Below are 20,878 nucleotides of genomic sequence, written 5' to 3' on the forward strand. Positions count from 1 at the left end.
TCTCATTGATTATCATATGATCACTGCTCATCCTCTGAGGGACAGTGTCAGCTACACTGTGGACATGGTACACATGAGAACAAACCGAGGTGGGGTTTGGTCTGAAATGTGACTTTAAGTCAAGAATAAAGACAATGTTAGCTCAGATTTTTGACGGTTTACTGACTTCATACAAATTTTTAAGGACTATTCATCTTCAGAACAAATCTATTATAGTAATGAAAAAAGCACTTTATTTTGAGTTTCACATGTAAGTAGAAGGAGAGTCACTCAAATTTTACATTCAGTTCAAGGGGCACACTTGCAGCAGAACCAACAGGGTTAGAGACTTCGCACTGGTAATTCCCAGCATCTTCCCTCTTGACGGGGTCTATGGTGAGTATTTGATTTTCCTTGGACAGCTTCATACGCTCTGTGAACTGCAATTGTGTTCCATTGACCAACCACTGGGTGGAATTCGCATTTGTGTAGCAGCTCATGACCACAGCATCCTTATTCTCTGTGACTGTGGTGTTGCTGGCTAGTAGGGTGGGTGCTCTCACATGCCCTGTAAAGAAACAGAGAATGAAAGTCACTGAGAATGGACTTAAGACATGGAGCCATGCTGCCTCTTCAGAGATCTCAGTCACTCACAGTCCTTAGTGACTCATGTGAAGGTCACCATAGGAAGATTTTAACATTTGCAGAAGAATAATTGTATATATTCAGGTGACAATATGTAAGGAGAGAGCTGCACCTCCTTGCTGTCCCCATATAACTTTCAGGTGATTCCTTAAGTGTTCTTGTCATAGCAGCACACAGAACCCCTTCCCAGCCCATGTGTCCTATAAACTCATCATCAGGAACAATTTTTCTCTCATGAGTTTTTCTTGATCTTTTTCTAGAACTTTTTGGACTTCAGAAAGCATCCAACTACTTATTTAAAATTTTATGTGTTTTCAGGAAGACAGGCTTGCCACCATTGCCCATCTCTAGAGCCAAGGGAAGTTTACAGTAAGGGGAAAAGCATTTAGCTTTTGTTAAATAATTCATTAGGCAATATAAAATGACCCAATCCAGTCTTCATGACTGTAGACCTGAAGGATTTCTGTCTAAAACACTTTTAAGTCTTAACAAGTTTTTATTTCCTGGCCTATTGATTCAATGTCATGTTGAAATTAATCTCTAGAAGAAAACAGTTACAGTTTTAACAAAATACATTGAATGTAGGAATAGAAATAAACTATATACTATAATAAAGGCCATAAATAAAAGCCCAGAGTTCACACAATATTCCATGGAGATGCTAAAAATGTTTTACTAATACCATGAACAAGAAATGGAAGCTGTTCTTCTACATATTCTACAGAGTACTGGAAGTTTTGTCCACAACAATGACCTCAACAATAAAAAGACAAACAATCCAAATAAAAAATGGGCAAAAGACCTGAACAGATACTTCTCCAAGGAGGGCATACAGAGGATCCATAGACATATGAAAAGATGCTCAACATCACTATTTATCAGAAAGATGCAAATTAAAATCACAATGAAATACCACTTCACACCTGTGGCAATGACCATCAAAAACAAAGCAACAAACAAGTGTTGGAGAGGATGTGGAGAAAAGGGATCCCTAGTGCACTGTTGCTGGGGTTGCAGACTGGTGCAGCCACGGTGGAAAACAGTATTGAATTTCCTCAGAAAACTAAAAATGGAACTGTCTTTTGGCCCAGTGAGCCAATAAATGATAAAGCTGCATCCAATAAATGATTTAGGAAACAGGAAAAAGGACAGGCAGAAGCTGATTATGGCAGAAGAGTCAAATGCTCTGCCCTTGACCATTAAAATCATTCTCTGTTCTCTAAGGATAGGTGAGGATTTGTGTCAATGCAAAATGAGTAAATTACAGCAAATGAGGAACTCTGACTTGCTTAAATTCTGGTACTAGTGGGCAATTTGTGTTAGGTGGCTATGACAGAAATTTGGTAAAAACTTAAAATTCTTCTGCATATAGAAATTATTATTAATATCCCAGGGCCTAAGAACAATTGCAAAAACAACTTCTTTATTAGAGTAAAGAAATGCATCTGAGATGTGGGTCTTAGTTCTTGGAGGCACAGAAAGCTTGTCCCCTAGGGTGAACATCCCAAGAATTCTGCATTTAAGTTCCAACTCTAAAGAAATTTTGGATCATTCATTCATTCACTCATTGAATCATCATTTATTTCTTCCTAAAATATCAAAAGCAACTGAGTATGTGTTACATGTTGGTCCTAAGCTGGTTTCAGAGGAAGAGTGGGGAATGAGAAGGCAACATACTTTCCTTTATAGCTGGTGGGTGTGATTGCATCACAGCAAGAATCAAATGAGTGATGTCAAGTCCAGTGCAGGGAGGTGTTGATGGGCCACCTGAGGGGGAGGCCTGGGTAATCTCTGCCATGACTCTAACTGTTACTGCGGGTAATGGGATTCTGGAGTAAAATAGATTGTTTCTCCATTTTGCTTACTTCACAAAACAAAGTGTATTTCTATGATCTGAGGAAGCCTAGAGAAAAAGTATCTGAACCAATTCATTGGTTTAGGAACCCAAAGACCCCCTCGTATGGCCCTCGGGGTAGAAAAATCAAGGCTATGACTACAGACAGTACTCAAGTGACTCTGATCAGCTGCTCATGAATTGCGTGACTGATTTACTGACAGTATCTTCCTGTTTCTCTGTTTATTCTCAATGAATATTTGGCTGCCAGGTTGTCAGGGTGGCAACTGTAAAATATTAGAGGATCTGACCTAAATCTTGAAATAGAAGAGCTGCTCAAATAAGAGGCACCTCTTAGTTATCAACTGCACTAAAGAATCCCCCTGGGCTGATTCCTGGTGAATGAGGAGCTGCCAGAAGCATCTAATATTCTGTTTCTTTCTGGGAGTGCTGACCCTTTTCTGAACTTTCCTGAGTCCCCCAGGACAGTTGCCTAATATCCTGAGACATTGTCTAACTGTGCCCTCCACACACAGACTCAGATGATACCAAATTCCATTTCTGCAGAGATGTGACTCTTGGGCCTGAGCCAGGACTGGTGACAGGCTCAGGAGCCTTATGGCTAAAGCCCATTAAACTGTTACATACTCCGCCCTTTTGAGAAGGCCAAACCCAACCTGGTACAGGATCCCCAGGGTCCCTGGAGTCAAGATCCCTGGCACAGGGTTCTGGGAAGGTGTTTTTGAACTGAGCTCAGTAAAAATTTCAAGGGGACTCTCAGACCATGCTCTGACCCAGTACAGCAGGGTCAGCCTCAGGTCAATTTCATAGGAACATGCATAGGGTGCTGAACTGAGACTGTTCTCCCTCTGCTGAGTTACTCCCACCACAACCATACTTCTATTGGAAATTATTGTCTGCAGGGCTAAAAGTTAGGAGGGGAACTGAGATCTTAGGGAGTTTGTCTACACTGGGTGTATCCTGCATTAATTGCCAAAATCCAGCACGAAACAAAGTGCAGAGGGTAATGGAGGCAGAGTCGAGAGTTATTAGTCCTATGTATGAAGTAGAATTCATTCCCCTCCAACACCCAAATGTCAGAGAGCAATCACTCACGGTATACAATAAGCTGTCCAAATCCTATTAATATTCTGGAATCTTGTTGTTGAACTATTACAGTGTATATTCCTGTGTCTTTGATGGTGACCTTCTTTAACAGCAAAGAGCCATCAGAACTTATTGTCACTGGTCCATGTGCAGGGCCTCTTAAATGGTATTTTGAGGTTGCTGTAAGAAATGCAATTATACAATTTTTCTCCATGCCTTTCCTTCTGAACCACATGAGGCGTGTAGCATTGGGAGGCTTATAGGGGATATGTAGATATACATCATCCCCTTCAGCAGCATTTTTCGACCAAATGGCTGGTTGGACTGTGGTGGGCAAGCACCAGAAGTTGAAGAGTGAAACTAGAAAATAAGAAAATAAATTGATCAACATTTTTATCTTTGTATTTGTTTGGAAAAATGAGGTCCTAAACCCTTAGCAGGTCTCTTTATCTCTCAGCACTGTTCTATGTAAGAGTGTGTGTCTCCCATGATCAAGGTCAACAGCATGGCCACAATTACTCCACCAGCTCTGAAACTGTTACTTTTTCTGTTGCAAGTACTCTTCTCCAAGTGTTTGGTTTACTCGCCCCTTCACTATACTCAGGCCCCTTCTGACACTCAGGAGCATTTTGAAAGACAACTTGCTGACCAATTTCTCTAAAAATTCTGTGAGTTCACTTTGTAACCTGCCCATTCTCTGTTTTTTTTTTTTTTTCATGTTACTTGTGGCTACCTAACCTCACATCTAGACCTTTCCTTGTCCCTTTCTCCTCCATAGAACACGAATTGATGAGAACAGGCTTCTGTGAACTAGTACCTCCAGTGACTACAACAGCCTGGAAATACATGGGGTTGAATGAATGAGTTTTCCCAGGGTCCCAGGATAAATCATGGGGTGTGTTTACCCATTTTTGAGGTTTGTGATAAAGACAATGCCTAGAACCCCTGGTTAAATTTTTCTGCAGCTTCCTGACAATAATAATAATTATTATTATCAGTTTTCAGAATTCAATAATCAGTGATGAAAAACTGGAAATAAACATCAATTGAAGGTTGTCTGCTTGTCATGGCTTCTAGATTATGAGATTTTCCTCTTGCTAAGGCCCCTTCCCCATCCTACTCTTCCCTTTTGTCCTTTACACTCAGGTCCAAACAAAAGCCTTCCCTCTTTTCTCAGAGTACTGGTCTCTCCAGCAGACCCCAGCCAGTCTCTGTGTCAGATCCTTAGTCTACCCCAAGGAATTGTCTCCTACTTACCAACCAGCAGGAGCCCTTGCCAGTGGACAAGTCCTCTGTGAGAAGAGACTGAAAGGAATCCCATGGTGTCTGCTGCCTCCTCTGTGGCTGTGTCTTTGAGAAAAGCCTGAGGTTATGTAAGGCTCACAGATGTCTCTGCCCAGAATGGTGCAATCTGCTGTGTGCCCTACCTGTGTGCTGAGCTTTATTCGGGGGCATGTTTACTATTCTTGTCATGTGGACTAGGGGCAGGGTTTGCACACAGGACCCTCCAAGTTCTACCATCATTTTCCCCACCCTTGTCCCTCCTTACCAGTACTGATCTTCTATATTCTGCTTCCCTAGAACTCCTGAGGCATCTCAAGACCACACAGACACCCACAATCACACATGCTTATAAACACACACACACACACACACACACACACTCATGCTTTGTTAGGAAAAACACTAGCTTGGGGTGTCTGGGTTTTGAGGTTTCCCCACAGCTCCCTGTCAGGTGCTCAGTAGTCTTTCCACAGTCTCTCTTACATTTGACTTGTCCCTTCAGAAGAGGAGTTCTTGAGCTAACTCAGAAAAACCTGTCACAAGGATGTCATCTGCACTGTGCATCAAATCATTTGTGAAATATTGTAAACATGGTAATGCCCTGGTGACAACTTAAAAATGCAGCTTCAGCAGCTGTCCAGCTAATTTGGTTGCCCAATGAAAATGAGATCTTTTTATGTGAAGGTAGAACCACTTCTCTAGCTCTCCCGTGCAGAGGGGATGCCTTCGGTTCTTATTAGTCTGCTGATTCTTACTGGCTCTGAGGAGAGGTTGATCCTACTGGCTTCTAGGGTACATTTGTAATAGCAAGGCTCATGGGGGCTCCTGTGTCCTTGAGAGGATGACAGACTAATGCTAGCATTGGCCACCACTGTCTGTTTGTCTTTGTTATGTCAGCACCACAGAAAGTGCCTCAAGTATCCTCAAAAATCTGTAATATTTCTGTTTATGACACAGAAACCCAGCTGGGCACCAGTCCTCCCTATGATGTCAACTGTTCTGATGAATTTTTATTTCCTCCTAGCACGAAGGTCACAGAGATGAATCTGGCAGTGAAAAGGGTCAGCCTTGTGATAGTTTCAGTGGGGACCCTTCTTCTATCTCAGGTTGTCACTAGACTGGCTTTTACTCCCAGGAACAAAGACTTAAACAAGAACTCTCAGTAGGATGTGAAGGTTTTGGGTATGAAGTGAGAAGTGTTTTGAGTGTCCCAGGAAGAAAGGATTTTGGTGAAAGGTCAAGTGCCTATGGGCTTCCTGGTTCTCAGGGGATGACTTAATGTAGACCACCCACTCCACATGCGTTTTTTGGACCTATTCTTGGGCTCTCTAGCTATTGGGACAACGTTTGATTTCTGCCTGGGTGGCTTTCTTTTGGCCACTAGATGCCCATGGATGATGCCAGGCATGGGGTAGAGAGCAGCATAGAAACCCTCGAGAAAGGAGATGCTCTCAGGCCCTGTCAAAAAAAAAAAAAAAAAAAGCCCAAACCTTTAGAGCAATGTAATGAGATTATGTGAGCCATAACAACCACATATGTCTGGGCAGAAGGTCTTAAATCCTGTGAAGAAAGGCAGTTTTGCAACATAATTTGTACATCATAATCAAAGTAGATGTAAAAAAAAATGTTGCGTAAACTCCATCAGTAGGTGAGAGAAAACATAGCAGGGAAATCTCTAGTATTAGAAAAAATGCAAAATGAAGAAATATATTTTTTACTTTGGTGTATACAGGCTAACTGAGATTTAAAGGACACAGAGAAGGTGTGCAGGGGGTCAGATAACATAAAAAGTTCTGTAGTCTCATGTACATGTTCAAGATCCTGTGCTTTTGAATGGTCCAGCAAAGAAAATCACTCTGACCTCTCAAAGTTATGCTATTCAAGATAAAAAGAAAAAGAGGATCAGGGCTCACTGAAGGCAAAGACTGACCTTTGCTAAGGAAAATAGAGACCTGAGATATAACAATCTGCCATCACGTGCCCAGCTAGAAATTCCTGATCAGACTATCCTATGAGGCTTGCCAGGCCTGCCATGTGGCCCCCTGAACTTGTCAGGATTACTGCACAGCCCCTTTTTGTTAACAGTCTCTAGAAGTAGCAGGTGGGACAGAGGAGTCAATAGGGAGGGCCCAAGAAAGGCCTGTTGAAGCAGGGAATGAAAATAGGGCTCAGACTCCATTTTCTTAGCAAAAGCCAGGTTCCTATGTCTAATTCCTGTGTGTCTCTATGTTGTCCCCTAGAGGACAGAAGTAGAACTGCAGACAATGTCAGGTGCTGCAAAGGGACACTGATCAGTACAGGGTGAGCCCATTGAAAAGGCAGCCATTGTCCAGAGTACTATGAGTCCAGTGTCAGGAGAACTGTCCCACCATGGGAATATGCTGTTTCAGACAGAGCTCTCTGCTTTTAAGTGCCTCAGAAAGGACCTGGTAAAGGTTATCCTAAGGTTTTTTGGAGGAGGGTGCTGGCCTGGAAGGTTCATTCCCCAAATTGCCCTGTGTGTCCTCCATCACTACATTAGGGTGTTGTGTGTAACTCATCTGTGTTTCCTGTCTCCCCACAGGGCCCAGGAGCTGGAAGAGCTCCACATGAACACTAAACCAGGGGCCTTGTGTATTCTTTTGTTAGGGGCAGAGAGGTTCTCATAGAAACCTCAGCCCCTTGTGATAGAAGCAACCACAGATTCTGGGTTCTCCTATCCCATTCTGCACAGGAAGTTTCCTTTGTTCCCCAGGACATCATAACCTACACAGATGTCTTCAGAGACAACAGGCAGGTGTCCCACAGACCAGGAATTCTGGAATGAAAAATCTTCCCTGATTCCTATAAGGTCAGTATGTGCTGTTTCTTCCCCTGGTAGTAACTCTACCAGGGATTCAGGATCCAGAGTTTCCATCCGGTCAGGTATCTGTGAGAACAGGAAGAACACAGGCCCTGGGTGACGAGACATAACTCACAAGGTGGGACTATGCAGGACTGTGATTTTGGGGGAAATAAAGTATGGTCCAACCCCTACTGTGAAGAGGTTACTTTCCTTCCTTCTGACTGTATGAAAAGTAAAAGCCTGACACTATGTTACCCCCAAGCAGATGGTGTCCTCCTTTCATGCCGACACCAATGCCTTTATGTCTATAAGAAATGTAATCAACAAAAGAATACAGGCAACCAAAATATAACTAGAGACAATGAAATTAAGAACAATCTGACAGTATCAGAGGGGAGGTGGGAGGGGATATGGGGGGTAGGGTTTTCAGGAACAACTATAAAGGACACATGGACAAATCCAAGGCAGAGTGGAATCAGGGGAGGGAGGTGGGTTCAGTTGGGGTAGTGGGGAGTATTGGGGGGGGGGTGCAGACAAGTGTAATTGACCAATAATAAAATAATTTAAAAATGTGTGTATCAAAAAAGAAAAGAAAGATAAGTTGACTGCAAGTGTCTCACAGAGTGACAGGTTTCCATTGTTTGGTTTCCATTATTAATTTAATGAGCATTTGCAGAACTTCTGTGATGTGTCAGGCTCTTGGCTGGGCCCTGAAAACTCCAGGTAAATGAAGACATGTCTGGGTCTTTTGCTTATCGTTTGTCTCGTAACAGAGATAGGGTCTCAGATAAATCATGTCTCTAGGGAGTTACTTACAATTCTGAGAAGGCCTGTGAAGGAGAACTTCTGGTACATATACAACATGTACTTGAGTCTCAGCTGGTCTGAGGATCACAGAGAGCACTTCTGAGGAACTGACCTTTTGGCTGAGACCTGAAGAGTTGATGGCCAAGTGCCATGTTACAGTTAGTTTTTTTAAAATTTTCTACTTTCTATTCAACTATACTTTAGGCAAAGTTTCATATATGAATATATAGTTTTTAGTATGTTTATTGAATTACAGTTGAATATAATAAGCTTAACATATAAAAATTATACAACTTACTAACTTTTTCCAGATGTGTGCACCACAGAATTTGTTACAATGAAAATAAAGACCATGTCCCTTACTATTAGTCTTTTCATGCCCTCTTGCGATCTCTTTACTCTTCATCTCTCCACCTCCTTTTTTTAGTGTTAAGGAAAATCTCATCAGTGTTTTTTTATTATAAATTCATATACATTTTCAGGCTTTTCCAAATTTTCTATAATAAAAATATAATTTTAGTCTGAGGTTGACTCAACACAGTTATTTTGACATAGTTCTTTTTTGTTTATATTCTATTTGTATCTTACTCTACTAATGCACTTATTTTGATGATCTATTCACCCATTATGGACATTTGTGTTTTTTCCAACTTGAAGCTATTAAAAATAAATGTGCCATGAATATGAATATAAAAATGTCTTTAACACAAAGGATCAGAGCTTGTAAAACCATGAATAGCCAAAGAAATGGAAGTTAGGGAAGTGCCACTGAAACTCTGGTCTCAAGGTTGCATGGCCATAACCCCACCCAGAGGTACAGAAACACCTGATTCTTCACATAAAACTGTGTCTGACACAACCTACCCATCAGTCAACATGGCAGCAGAAATAATGATTCCATCTCCCTTCCAGCTTTGAATTATGAACAGGGAACCTCAGAAACTGTATTTAATTCACATCTAGATTTTCAATCACTAGGAGTAGAAGAAAGGTAGTCTTTAACTTTTAATCCCTCTGATAATACATGAAACCTAAAAAGATGAAGGATATATGCCAAGTGCCCACAGATTATACATGACATTTGTGAGCCCAGATGCAGGCTGTTTGACTCTGGGGAGTGACTCCACCTCAATAAGTGTCAGTGCCCTTATGTGATTCCATAAAAATGTCTTTGTCTTCTTTCTTGGATTTTAGAAAAGGACATCTAAAATTCCTGGAATTTTGTAACTGATGTGGGTGGTAAGTGTACTTTTGTTGTGATGATGCCACTCCTGGCTGGCCTCTGGATAGTTGCAGAGTGAGGGTAGGTCACCAGAAAGACCAAGTTCTGATCAGAAGCTTGGGATATTCAGCCGTCAGTAAACATAAGAAATGCTTCAACCTGAAGAGAATTTTTTTATGAGTTGACTGGAGCCAAACATGCTAATAATTGTAGGAAGAAAATCAAAATGGACTGAGAGAATGTTCTGAAGAATGACAATTCAGCACCTTATTTTATACAGTACAGTCAAAGGCAGAGGCCTAAGTGCTTATATCAAATTCATTAGCAATAGATTAGGGAGGTGAGAGGGAAAAAAGTGCAGGATCTCTGAGAATGGACCAAGAATACTACCAACAGACACAATAATGAGGTTGATTCCTAGAGGAATGTTAGCAGTTAGCAATGACCAAAATAACAGTAGTAATGAGAGGGTATGTGGTCTCTGCTATGGTGCAGGGAGGGGTTTGAGAAAAATAAGTTACCCTGGTATTTTAAAGGTAGGTTATGGTGGAGGAAAAACAACAATAAACATCCTCAGTTGAGGTAAAGATTGACATTTGTCAGGAAACATGACTACCCACCTTGACTCACTTTGGGTTAAGAGTTTTAATTTCAGACCACCTCTGTGGTTACTTAACTTTATGTGTTGCAAGTCCCACCGTGCAGGCCTTCCCTGAGCTTGTCAGGTTTAGTATGTGGCCCCTTTTTTGTCCACACTGCTTTGGTTATGAATCAGCTGAAATAATGCATTGGTGACTGATGTTTTGGTTAGACAATATTGTCTCAAGTGCTAGGAAGGGAATCTTACAAAGCCTTAGTGGTAGCATTTGTCTTGATGAATGATTAGCCATTGGTGATGCAGCAAGACCTTAATCTTGGATGGCAGTCAAAGCTCCTGAAAAGAGTAAAGCAGGTAAATGGGAGATAGTCAACCCACGGGTCTTTATTAGAAAAACACTCTGGATGATTTCAAACCGGGGAGGATGGTCCTCTGCTCTCCCTGGAACAAAGGTTCAGATATCCCCAGATGGTATTCTTCTATCAGTGCCCCAGGGTCAGGCTGATTTCCCAGGAGCCAGGATGGGCCTTATCTGTAGTTTCTGAAACAAGAGCTTTAACATAAACATTATTTGCTAGACTTATAACTTTTTGCCTTAAGCTAAAATTTTCCAAGTCTTGAGTCCCCTATTACCTATATGGAAATAGAATTTTCTGGGCAACTCAGAATCAGTGGAACAGAGTGGGTATCTAGACCCACCCAACAGGTGCCTTCCCAAAGCCCTCTCAAGCACCACACATAGTCAATTAGCATAAAGTGAATTCTCTGTGTCAGGACAGGTGTGGTAGGACAAGTGGGAATCTAGGTACAATTAGCATTTTGGACTACAAATATGGCCACGTTTGGACTATAAGTAATATGGTGACTGAACTCTGACCCAGAAGAGGTGACTGACATCAGATCAGGAACCACCAATGATATGTTGCTTCTTTGTTCACCAAGAACCAATCCTTGGCTCCCACGCTAAGTCAAGCCATATAAAACTCCCACCCTTTCCAATGTGGCCCTGGAGCACAAACTTCAAAAATAAAACTTATCTACCTGTTTCCATGGCTAATTGGCTGTTTATTTCCTTGGCGGGGTCTAAGAAAACCTTACACTCCTGAAGCATATTTTCTGTTCGAATCCCTTGGCAGGAATGTAGGGAGGGTCAATGTTTTGTGTAAGGTTTTCTTAGACCCCACCGAGGAAATAAGCAGCCAATTAGCCATGGAAACAAGCAGATGAGCTTTATTGTGGAAGTTTGTGCTCCCAGGCGACGTTTTCCCCGCCCGGAGAAGGGGCTAAGAAAAGACTGCGTGGGAGAAGGGAAAGGCTGGGAGTTTTATATGGCTGGACTTCGCGGGAGCCAAGGATTGGGTCCTGGTGAACATAGAAGCGACTTAGCATTGGTGGCTCCTGGTCTGATGTCAGTCACCTCCTCTGGGTCAGAGTTCAATTGCCATATTACTTGTAGTCCAAATGGTGGCCATATTTGTAGTCCAAAATGCTAATTGTAACTAGATGCCCACTTGTCCTACCCTGCCCATCCTGACATTTTGTTTGTTTTATTTTGCATTTTATTTCCTAATAAATAGCTTAAGATTAATATCCAAAAATCAAATTGGCAGTGTGACAAAACCTTGGTTTCTTTAATAAACACAGATTACTCAGATCTCTTTTTTGTCTTTCAACTTCCCAGTGGCACCCCCCTCACTCAGAGCAAAGCCAAAATTATGGCTGATTGATTCTTCACTTCTGACTTAATCTATTGTCATATTCTTCTTTTATGGAGAACAGTTATTGTTGTTCAAGTTACCTGCCTCCATTTTCACCCCACCACAGCCCCCTGCCCCACCCATGCCTGCCTCTCACCTTTGAACTTGCCCCCTTTGCTTTTGTCCATGTGTCCTTTATTCATGTTTCTTGAAGGCCCTTCCCCTATTTTTGCCCCAATATCACTCTATCCCCTATGCTCTGGTTACTGTCAGTTTGTTCTTTATTTCCATGACTCTGGTTATATTTTTCTTGCTTGTTTGTTTTGTTGATTAGGTTCCACTTATAGGTGAGATCATATGCTATTTGTCTTTTACTGCCTGGCTTATTTCACTTAGGTTAATGCTCTCCTGTTTTATCCATGCTGTTACAAAGAGCAGGAGCTCCTTTTTTCTTTCTGCTGTGTAGTATTCTGTTGTGTAAATGTTATCTTCTGATCTCTTTGCTCCAATAAGTTCACATACCTGGGCTGAGCTAACATATTTGAATTGAACAAAGAAAATCCCCCCAAGTATGACTGACTTTATTGTAACATACTATCATGTATTATTGTTGTCATTGTTGTTTGGATTATTGTGTGACTCCTGCACTGGCATGTCATGTTTATGAGGACTGAGATTTTGTCTCTTTTATTTCCAGTGATTACAAGAGTTTTGGGAAAATGGTAAACCCAGTGCTGGTGTTCTCGGATAAATTAGTAAAAAAAATTACAAATAACATAATGGTAAAAAGGGTAAAACCTGACATGTTATGATCTCACAAAACTGGAAGTCTGACCTTGATAAAGGATCAGTGAAAACTTTTTAAAGAGAAACATCTGATAGAGAATGAGCCCATGCACAACTAGAGCTCATGAGGGGCAAGGATAGAGGCCCAGACAGAGGACACAGCATGTAGAAAGGGCAGGAGGTAGGAAATTTGAGTGAAGTAAATGAATTTTACTGACTCATGTTTGTGATTGAATGAGATAATATGCCTCAGGTACACAGTATGCAGTCAATACTAAAAAATTGCCACAGTTCTAGTTATTGAACTTTTCTGGGTTCATTTTCAGGGTCTGCCCTCTTGGAAACAGCAGAAATAGAAAAACAAACACTCTCCTCCTGACCACACAAGCAATTCATGATATTAAGTATAGATTATAACTTGACTGATATAGAAGTGACAGGTAATAACCCACATATATGCAAGGCATACAGTCTGATGAGTGTTAGCATGCACACAAAATCCATGTTTCCATTTCACCCAAAGTTTTTCATGTGCCTTTGTAATCCCTTCCTCTCCCCAACCAACCTCCAAAATTTTCAGGCAATTACTCCTTTTCTTTCTTTCTTGGTAGATTCATTTGCTTTTTCTGAAGATTTGCATAAATAAAATAATGTAGTATGTCCTCTTTTTAATGTGACTTATTAATTCAGCATAATTATGATATGAGGTAAAATTTACAAAATAAAAAGTGAAAAAGTCACTTGCATTCCATTTAAACACAATGTTGTGCAGCCAACATGTATACCTGGTATTAAAATTATGTGATATCTCTTATGAAACACTGTACCCATTCATTGAAAGACTGCTCCACATGAGCCCATACCTTAACTTGTGGAAAGTACCAATTTTAATTCTGCCTTCTCCTCCACCTCATTATCTGCCCCATATACCCTGTCTAATGACCCCTGCTGGCTGGTGCTTCCACTTGTCTTAATATCAGAAAACTAATGTGAATCTTCAAAACATTATCCTTCCTCCCCTCCCTGTGTCTTACCCTCATATCCAGCCTAGTGTGGAAGACAGACACTCCCACTTCACCCAGCAAGCTCGAGTGGTCCCTCAAGCAACAGGTAGGTCAGACCCTCACTCATGTTTTTCAGCTTCATTCTGAGTCTCCAAACAAACCCTTCCGCATGGTACCTTAAACATACAATGCCAAACTCCCTCTCACCTCCCAGGCTTCACAATTTCTCATCTGACTCTGAGCAGACCCCGTTCCTCCATGACTTTACTCTGTGTTTTCCTCTGCTCACACACAATCCACCTCTGGACAGCTTCCCAAGGATCTCAGTCCAACACACCAGAGCCACAGGGAGCAGAAAATGAATAGAACCAGAAAAGATATTTACTTCCCATTTCCTAATTCTGGTTGCAGACTCTAAGGACAGGCATGTGGAATTTGTAAAATGAATAACAACAACAACAACAGAAAGAAAGAACAAAAAAAACAACAACAAAGAAGGAGGATAGTGATGTCTGCCCTGAGCTGTACGTCAAAAAGGGCTTGAGAGAGGCTCATTCAGTACAGGCCTGTGAGTAGCTGATGTAACAGAGACCTGCATGTTTACTTGGTAGTTGAGTTTCATGATAGGATGTCTTTTATAATCCCTGTGATCTTGTTGCTTGAAGGTGCATGAAAAAGATGTGGAATGAGTACAGTGTTGATGGTTAGGGCATTGAAATATGTCCTTTCATGCTCACACAGATTCATGGATTCTGAGCCAAGCTTACTTTAAGGTAACCTAGGGACCCAGAGGATCTGAGAAGTCTGGTCATCTCCAGCTTTGAACATCCAGTCAGAAGAGAGTCAAGATGATTGCAAACATTTTTTTTTTTAAATTAAGCAGGTAAGGGAAAAATGGAAAGACTTAAACATATGTTAAATTTTGGCACTATGAGTCAGATGGCATGATTAGTTAGTCACAGAGAGGTTGTGTTAAAGAAAAACATGCATCAAACAATTTAGAAATAAAACTAAGACTTTATTAAAGTTTGTACAATAGGGCAGCGTCTTGTGACCATTCAAGGCCTGACAGGTTCACGGTATTTGGGCAGGTAGAATAATATTCCTGAAGCTGTGGGGATGCTTGATATGCCTTTATTCAAGAGAGGGAAATTCACTCATGCTGCAGGCTCTGTGTCCCCCTGCATGTCTCTGAGTGGCATATTGCTAGTCACCTGTCCCCTTGTGTGGCAAATGTCATGGCCCCCAGCAGGGGGTCCCTACCTGCTTAAGTACTGGAGGCAAACAAAGCTAGCTTCCAGCCAGAAAATTATAAAACATGGCACAATTCTGTAAATGTGAGCCCACTTCATCTTATGGGAACAGTTTATTAGACCCAATCTCAAAGCTATGAGAACATTACTTATCAGTCCCATTCCAGGTTATGGGAACGCTGCTTCCCTTAGATACCCAGACACCTTGGTGAGGAAGCTAGACTGCTTCCACTTACCCAACAGGCAGTGACACAAAAATGAACAACCCAAATTCAAATGCTGCAGAGATTTTAGAACAGAAGGAACCATGGGGATCTGTGTTTTCTAATTGACTTTAGAAAAACAATAAATAGCAAAAATGTTCATTAAACCTGAAAAGGTGATCGTTTTATGTTTTGGTTGTAAAGTTACTCAAGTAACGTAGGTTTCTACTTTCCTCAGGGACAGGCACACCAGGAAGATTAAAATTCAATGTAATTAGCCCAGCATTTGAGACAGATATTCTTTGGTTCTTAACACTGGCTAGAAGCTTTCAAAAACTCTTAGGTATGTTTCAAAAGACTAGATAAAGAATCATCCATCACCAAATTACAATTATATTTTCAACAGGATGGTCTAAAACTAAATGTCAGAGACCTGTAGTCAGGAACAAAGCATCTAGAGGTTCCTGACTGTGAGGGAAATTTAAGTTTTCTGGGTCATAACACAAATGCTTTCTTCACAGTGGAGGGACCCACAGCCAAATTCCTTTCAGCCAAGAACCTGTTTGTAGCTCCCTCATTGCCTGATATTTATAAAGAGTTGCCAGTTCCTAGCAAGGTAGGAAAAGGGGCAAAATACCTGAGAGTCCTTGAACAGAGTCAGGATTTCATCTCCCAGGATTCTGTACATTTTCATATTTCTGCTCACATTTTTATTATTATTATTTTTGTTCAAACATCATTTAAGCAAACTGGAATAGTCTTCATCCTACAAGATGGGTGTGGTAATTCAATTTGTTCTGATTAGTTACTGGAGTGAAGAGAAACTGACATTCACCACATAGTTTGCTCTGATGCAGGTTTTTCTATAGATATAAGAATAGAAAGATGTTTTATTTTTTTATGTAATGCCATTCAGTTATAGCTGCCCTACCTTTTTGCCCATTGCTCACACCTACCCTGTTTTCCAAACTCCCACAGTCAATCCCAGCCATTGTCCATGCCCATGAGTTGTCTATCTGTGTTCCTTTTCTTGCCCCTTCTCCTCTTTCCTTCCACTTCCCCCTCCCCCCTTCACTCTGGTCACTATCAGTTTCTTCTTCATTTATAAATCTCTGGTTCTACATCACTTATTTGTTTCGTTGATTAGTTTTCACTTATAGGTGAGACCATATGGTATTTGTCTTTTACTGCCTGGTGTATTGCACTTAGCATGATGTGCTCCAGCTCCATCCATGTTTCACAAAGGGTAGGAGCTCCTTCTTTCTTTCTGCTGTGTAGTATTCCATCATGTAAATGTACCACAGTTTTTCATCCACTCATTTACTGATGGTCCCTTAGGCTGTTTCCAGCACTTGGCTACTGTAAATAATACTGCTATGAGCATTGGAGTGCAGAGGGTCTTTTGAATTGGTGATTCAGGATTCTTAGGGTCTAGACCCAGTAGTGGGGTTGCTGGTCAAAGGGCAGTTCCATTTTTAGTTTTCTGAGTAAATTCCATGCTATTTTCTATAATGGCTGCACTGGTCTGCATTTCCACTAACAGTCCATTAGGGCAGTCTTTTCTCCACAAACTTGCCAGCACTTGTTTTTAGTTGACTTATTAATGATGGCCATTCTGACAGGTGTGAAGTGGTATCTCATTGTGGGAGATACACCCCTCTTTTGTTTCCCATCTGAAGAGGGACACTTGTAGTTTTTTTTTCCTCTTGAGTATGATGCCGGCAGTGACTTTGTCATATGTGGCCTTTATATGTTTAGTTATGTTCCCTCCGTTCTCACTTTGCTGAGAGTTTTGATCACAAATGTATGTTGGGTTTTATCAAAAGCTTTTTCTGCATGTATTGATATGATCATGTGATTCTGAACCTTCACTTTGTTTATATGGAGAATCACCTTTTTTATTTGTGAATGTTGTACCAACCTTGCACTCCTGAAATCAATCCCACTTGATCATGGTGTATGATGTTTTTGATGCATTGCTATATTTAGTTTGCTAATAGTTTGTTGATGATTTTAGCATTGATGTTCCTCAGAGATATTGGTGTATAATTTTCTTTCCTTGTAGTGTCTTTATCTGGTTTTGGAATTAGAGTAATGTTGGCTTTGTAAAATGAGTTCAAGAACCTGCCCACATCTTGAATTTTATGAAATTATTTGAGAAGGAGAGGCATTCGTTTTCATTATGATTGGAAAAATTCACCTGTGAATCCATAGGATCCAGAACATTTGATGGTTGGGAGTTCATTTTATTACTGCTTCAATTTCAGTAGGTGTAAACTGTCTACTCAGATTATCTGATTCTTCCTGATTTATCTTTGAAAGAAAGACCGTATGCTTCAAGGAATTTATCCATTTATCCAGGTTGTCCAATTTGTTGTCATATAAATGTTCATAATATTTTCTTACCATATTTGTATTTCTTAGGTGTCAATTGTTAGATCTACAATTTCATTTCTGATTTTATTAATTTGTGACCTTTCATGTTTTTTTCTCGATGAGTCTTTTAACCATTCTGTCATTTTTGTTTATCTTTTCTAAGAACCAGCTCTTAGATTTATTGTTCTTTTTTATCATTTATTAGACTCCATTTCATTTATTCATGTTCTGATCTTTATTACTTCCTTCATACTCGCTTTGCACTTTGTCTGTTGTTCTTTTCCAATTTCCTTTAGGTGTGAAGTTAGATTGTTTATTTGAGCTTTTTTCTTGCTTCTGAGATAGGCCTGTATGCTATGACTTTCAGTCTTAGGATTGCTTTCCCAATGTCCCAAAGACTTTGGGTTTTTGGTTCCTGATTTTTATTTGTGTCAAGGTATCTTTTGATGTCTTCCTTGATCTCATGGTTACCCAATTCCTTGTTTAGAACATGTTATTGAGATTCTATGTCTTGCCTGTTTTTCATTGTTCTTCTTGTGATCAAAGCATTTCTAGTTTCAAAGCATTGTGGTCAGAGAAAATTCTTGATATAATTTTAATATTCTCAAATTAATTGAGCCTTGTTTTTTGTCCTTATATGTCATCTATCCTAGAAAACATTTCACGTGCACTTGAACAGTACGTTTATTTTGCAGCTTTGGGGTGAAATACTCTGGAGATATAAATTAAATCCATTTGACCCAGTGTGCCATTTAAGGTCACTCTCTCCTTCTGGATTTTCTTCCTCGAAGTTCAATCTATTGATGTCAATGGGGTGTTAAAATCAGTGACTATGACTCTATTTCTGTTGATTGATATTTGCTTTACATTTTTAGGTGCTCCTATGTCAGGTGCAATGTTTCCTAGAGTTATATCTTCTTGTTGGGTTTTTCCCTTTATCATTATGTAGTGTCTTTCTTTGTCTCTTATTATAGCCTTTGTTTATACTTTAAGATGCCCAAACTTCTGTCACCTCTTTGCTACACTGGAAGAGTTGCCTTGGGCCACACATTAAACACATTATAACACACACTCACAAAATAATCTCATAATCTTTAAAGTAAATTCATGACTTAGTGTTGAGGTCTATTCACAGCTATCCAGGGCAGCATGCAGCCCCTGGGATGTAAGTTGGCCTCCCCTGAAAGTCTAATATATATATGCACTGTTACCATAACTTTGTTTTCCTTTCAATTTACAGGAAATCTTTTTCCAACCCTTCATATTTAGTTGGGTTTATCTTTTCATATTAGATGAGTCACTTGGATGCATTTCATCTATGGGTCTTGTTTTCTTATCCATTCAGCTACCTCATGTCTTTTGGTTGGAGAATTTAAGCCATTTAGATTTAAGATGATTATTGATGGATACATATGAAGTGCCATTTTATTGTTAGACTCTTTTCCTCTAGTGGTCTTCTTCCTACTCTCCTCCTCCTCCTCTTCCTCCTTCTTCTATCTTCTTCTTTCTTCTCCTTCTCCTTCTTCTTCCTTCTTCTTTTTCCTCCTTCTCCTTGTCCTCCTCCTCCTCCTTAAAACAAGGCCCTTAACTTGTGTTGCAGTATTGGTTTGGTATAGGGAACCAGTCCTCCTGGCAATGGCAAATGTATCCCAGCCATATCAGAAAATCAGCAGGCACAAGTTTGCACACAGGAACCAAACCCACAGATCAGCTTCCTTATGGGAAATCAGGCCTGCATTATACCTAGGTTGCTTTGAGGCTTGCTCTTGCTAAAACTCCCTCACCCTGAGTTTAAGCAGCAAATGTTTACTGTATATCTTTAAAGTAACTTCCTAAAGTCTGTTAATTATCTCAAGGATAGAGTGAAACCAGACCAATCACTTTTATCATTATCTTGCATTTGCAGCATTTTTCCTTGTTAATCTGTAAGAAGTAATTAGTAACATACTTTCCTTTCTTATCTGAAAAAAGTAATCACCTAAAGCAAACCTGAGCATAATGAGTGAGAACCTCCTTTGATGTATGCTTTTAGAAAGCAATAAAAACCTGTCCAGGCAAGGGTCAATGCACTCTCTCACTCAGAGGGTGGCCATGCCATCTCTTTTTCTCCATAGGACTTTAGTAGTCCATGTGAATTTGTTCATTGCATCCACAATACCACAGATAACAATGGCTGGCGTCTGCATCAGTTTGGTGTTAACAAACTCCTTTAGCTTTTTCTTGTTTGGGAATCTCCTTATTTCTCCTCAGGTCTCTCTTTGATTTTAAATGATAGCCTTTCTGGGTAAATAGCCTTTCTGGTAGATACTTACTTTTGCTCACCTTAAATACTTCATGGCAACCCCTACTGGTGTGAAATGTTTCTGATGAGTAATCTGATGCCAATATCCTTCCAGATCTTCAGCTGCTACCCATGGGAGCCCAGCCAGCCCTCTCGTGCCTCCTCCACACTCCCTATGATTCTCATTAAGCTAAAGTGGTTTCTTTCATCTCTCCAGGGTTGTAAGGCTTCTCTCCAACCTGTGTTCAGTTAGTTCTGAGCTGTTTTTAAAATATCCGTTCTTGTTCCCAAAGTGCCTCTGTCAGTAAAGTTTTCACACGAGGCAAAAGCTTCAAGATACAATTTTTTAAAAAATATTTTCTGATGCCAAAATACACATAACAAGAATTTACTATATTAACCATTTTAAGGTACAGTTCAATAGTATTAAATACATTCACATTGCTGTGCAGCCATCATTATACTTCATCATTTTGCCATCCCCATCAACAGCGCATAAGCATTGTGACCTGCCTGCAGTATCACCAACACTTGGTGATATTATATTACGGTTCTTTGTAATGAGTATGTTAGTGGGTTTGAGATGGAATCTTATTGTATTTTTAAGTTTTTCTACTTGAAGTATAACTGACTTACAATATTCTATTAGTTTCAGGTGGACAACACAGTGACTTGTATTTATATAAATGACAAGGTGATCACCACAACAGGTCTAGTTACCCTCTAGTCACTCTGTAAAGTTATTACAATGTTATTGATTACATTCCCTGTGCTGTTGGTACATTCCATAAATATATTTATAAGTGGAAGTTTGCACCTTTAATCACTTTCACCTCTATTTACTGTCCTTCCATCACAACTTTCTGTAAACTACCAGTTTTTTTTGTTGCATCTATGAGCCTATTTTTATTTATTTTTGTTCATTTGTCTAGCTTTTTAGGTCCCACATACAGTTATATCATGCAGTAATTGTCTTTG

At 40.2% G+C, this 20,878-nt stretch overlaps 1 protein-coding gene across 1 annotated transcript in view; it reads right to left on the minus strand.

Moving 5' to 3' along the window:
• Window positions 1-265: 265 nt before the first annotated feature.
• Window positions 266-20,878, minus strand: part of LOC114511397 (carcinoembryonic antigen-related cell adhesion molecule 21-like) — a 57,654-nt gene continuing 37,041 nt past the window's right edge. The window contains exon 2 of the mRNA XM_036012172.1: window positions 266-547. Coding sequence (XP_035868065.1) covers window positions 267-547 — 281 coding nt within the window. The 3' untranslated portion in view covers window position 266. The remainder of the gene's footprint in view (window positions 548-20,878) is intronic.

This window comes from Phyllostomus discolor, chromosome 12 (assembly GCF_004126475.2).
Source record: "Phyllostomus discolor isolate MPI-MPIP mPhyDis1 chromosome 12, mPhyDis1.pri.v3, whole genome shotgun sequence".
Taxonomy (NCBI): domain Eukaryota; kingdom Metazoa; phylum Chordata; class Mammalia; order Chiroptera; family Phyllostomidae; genus Phyllostomus; species Phyllostomus discolor.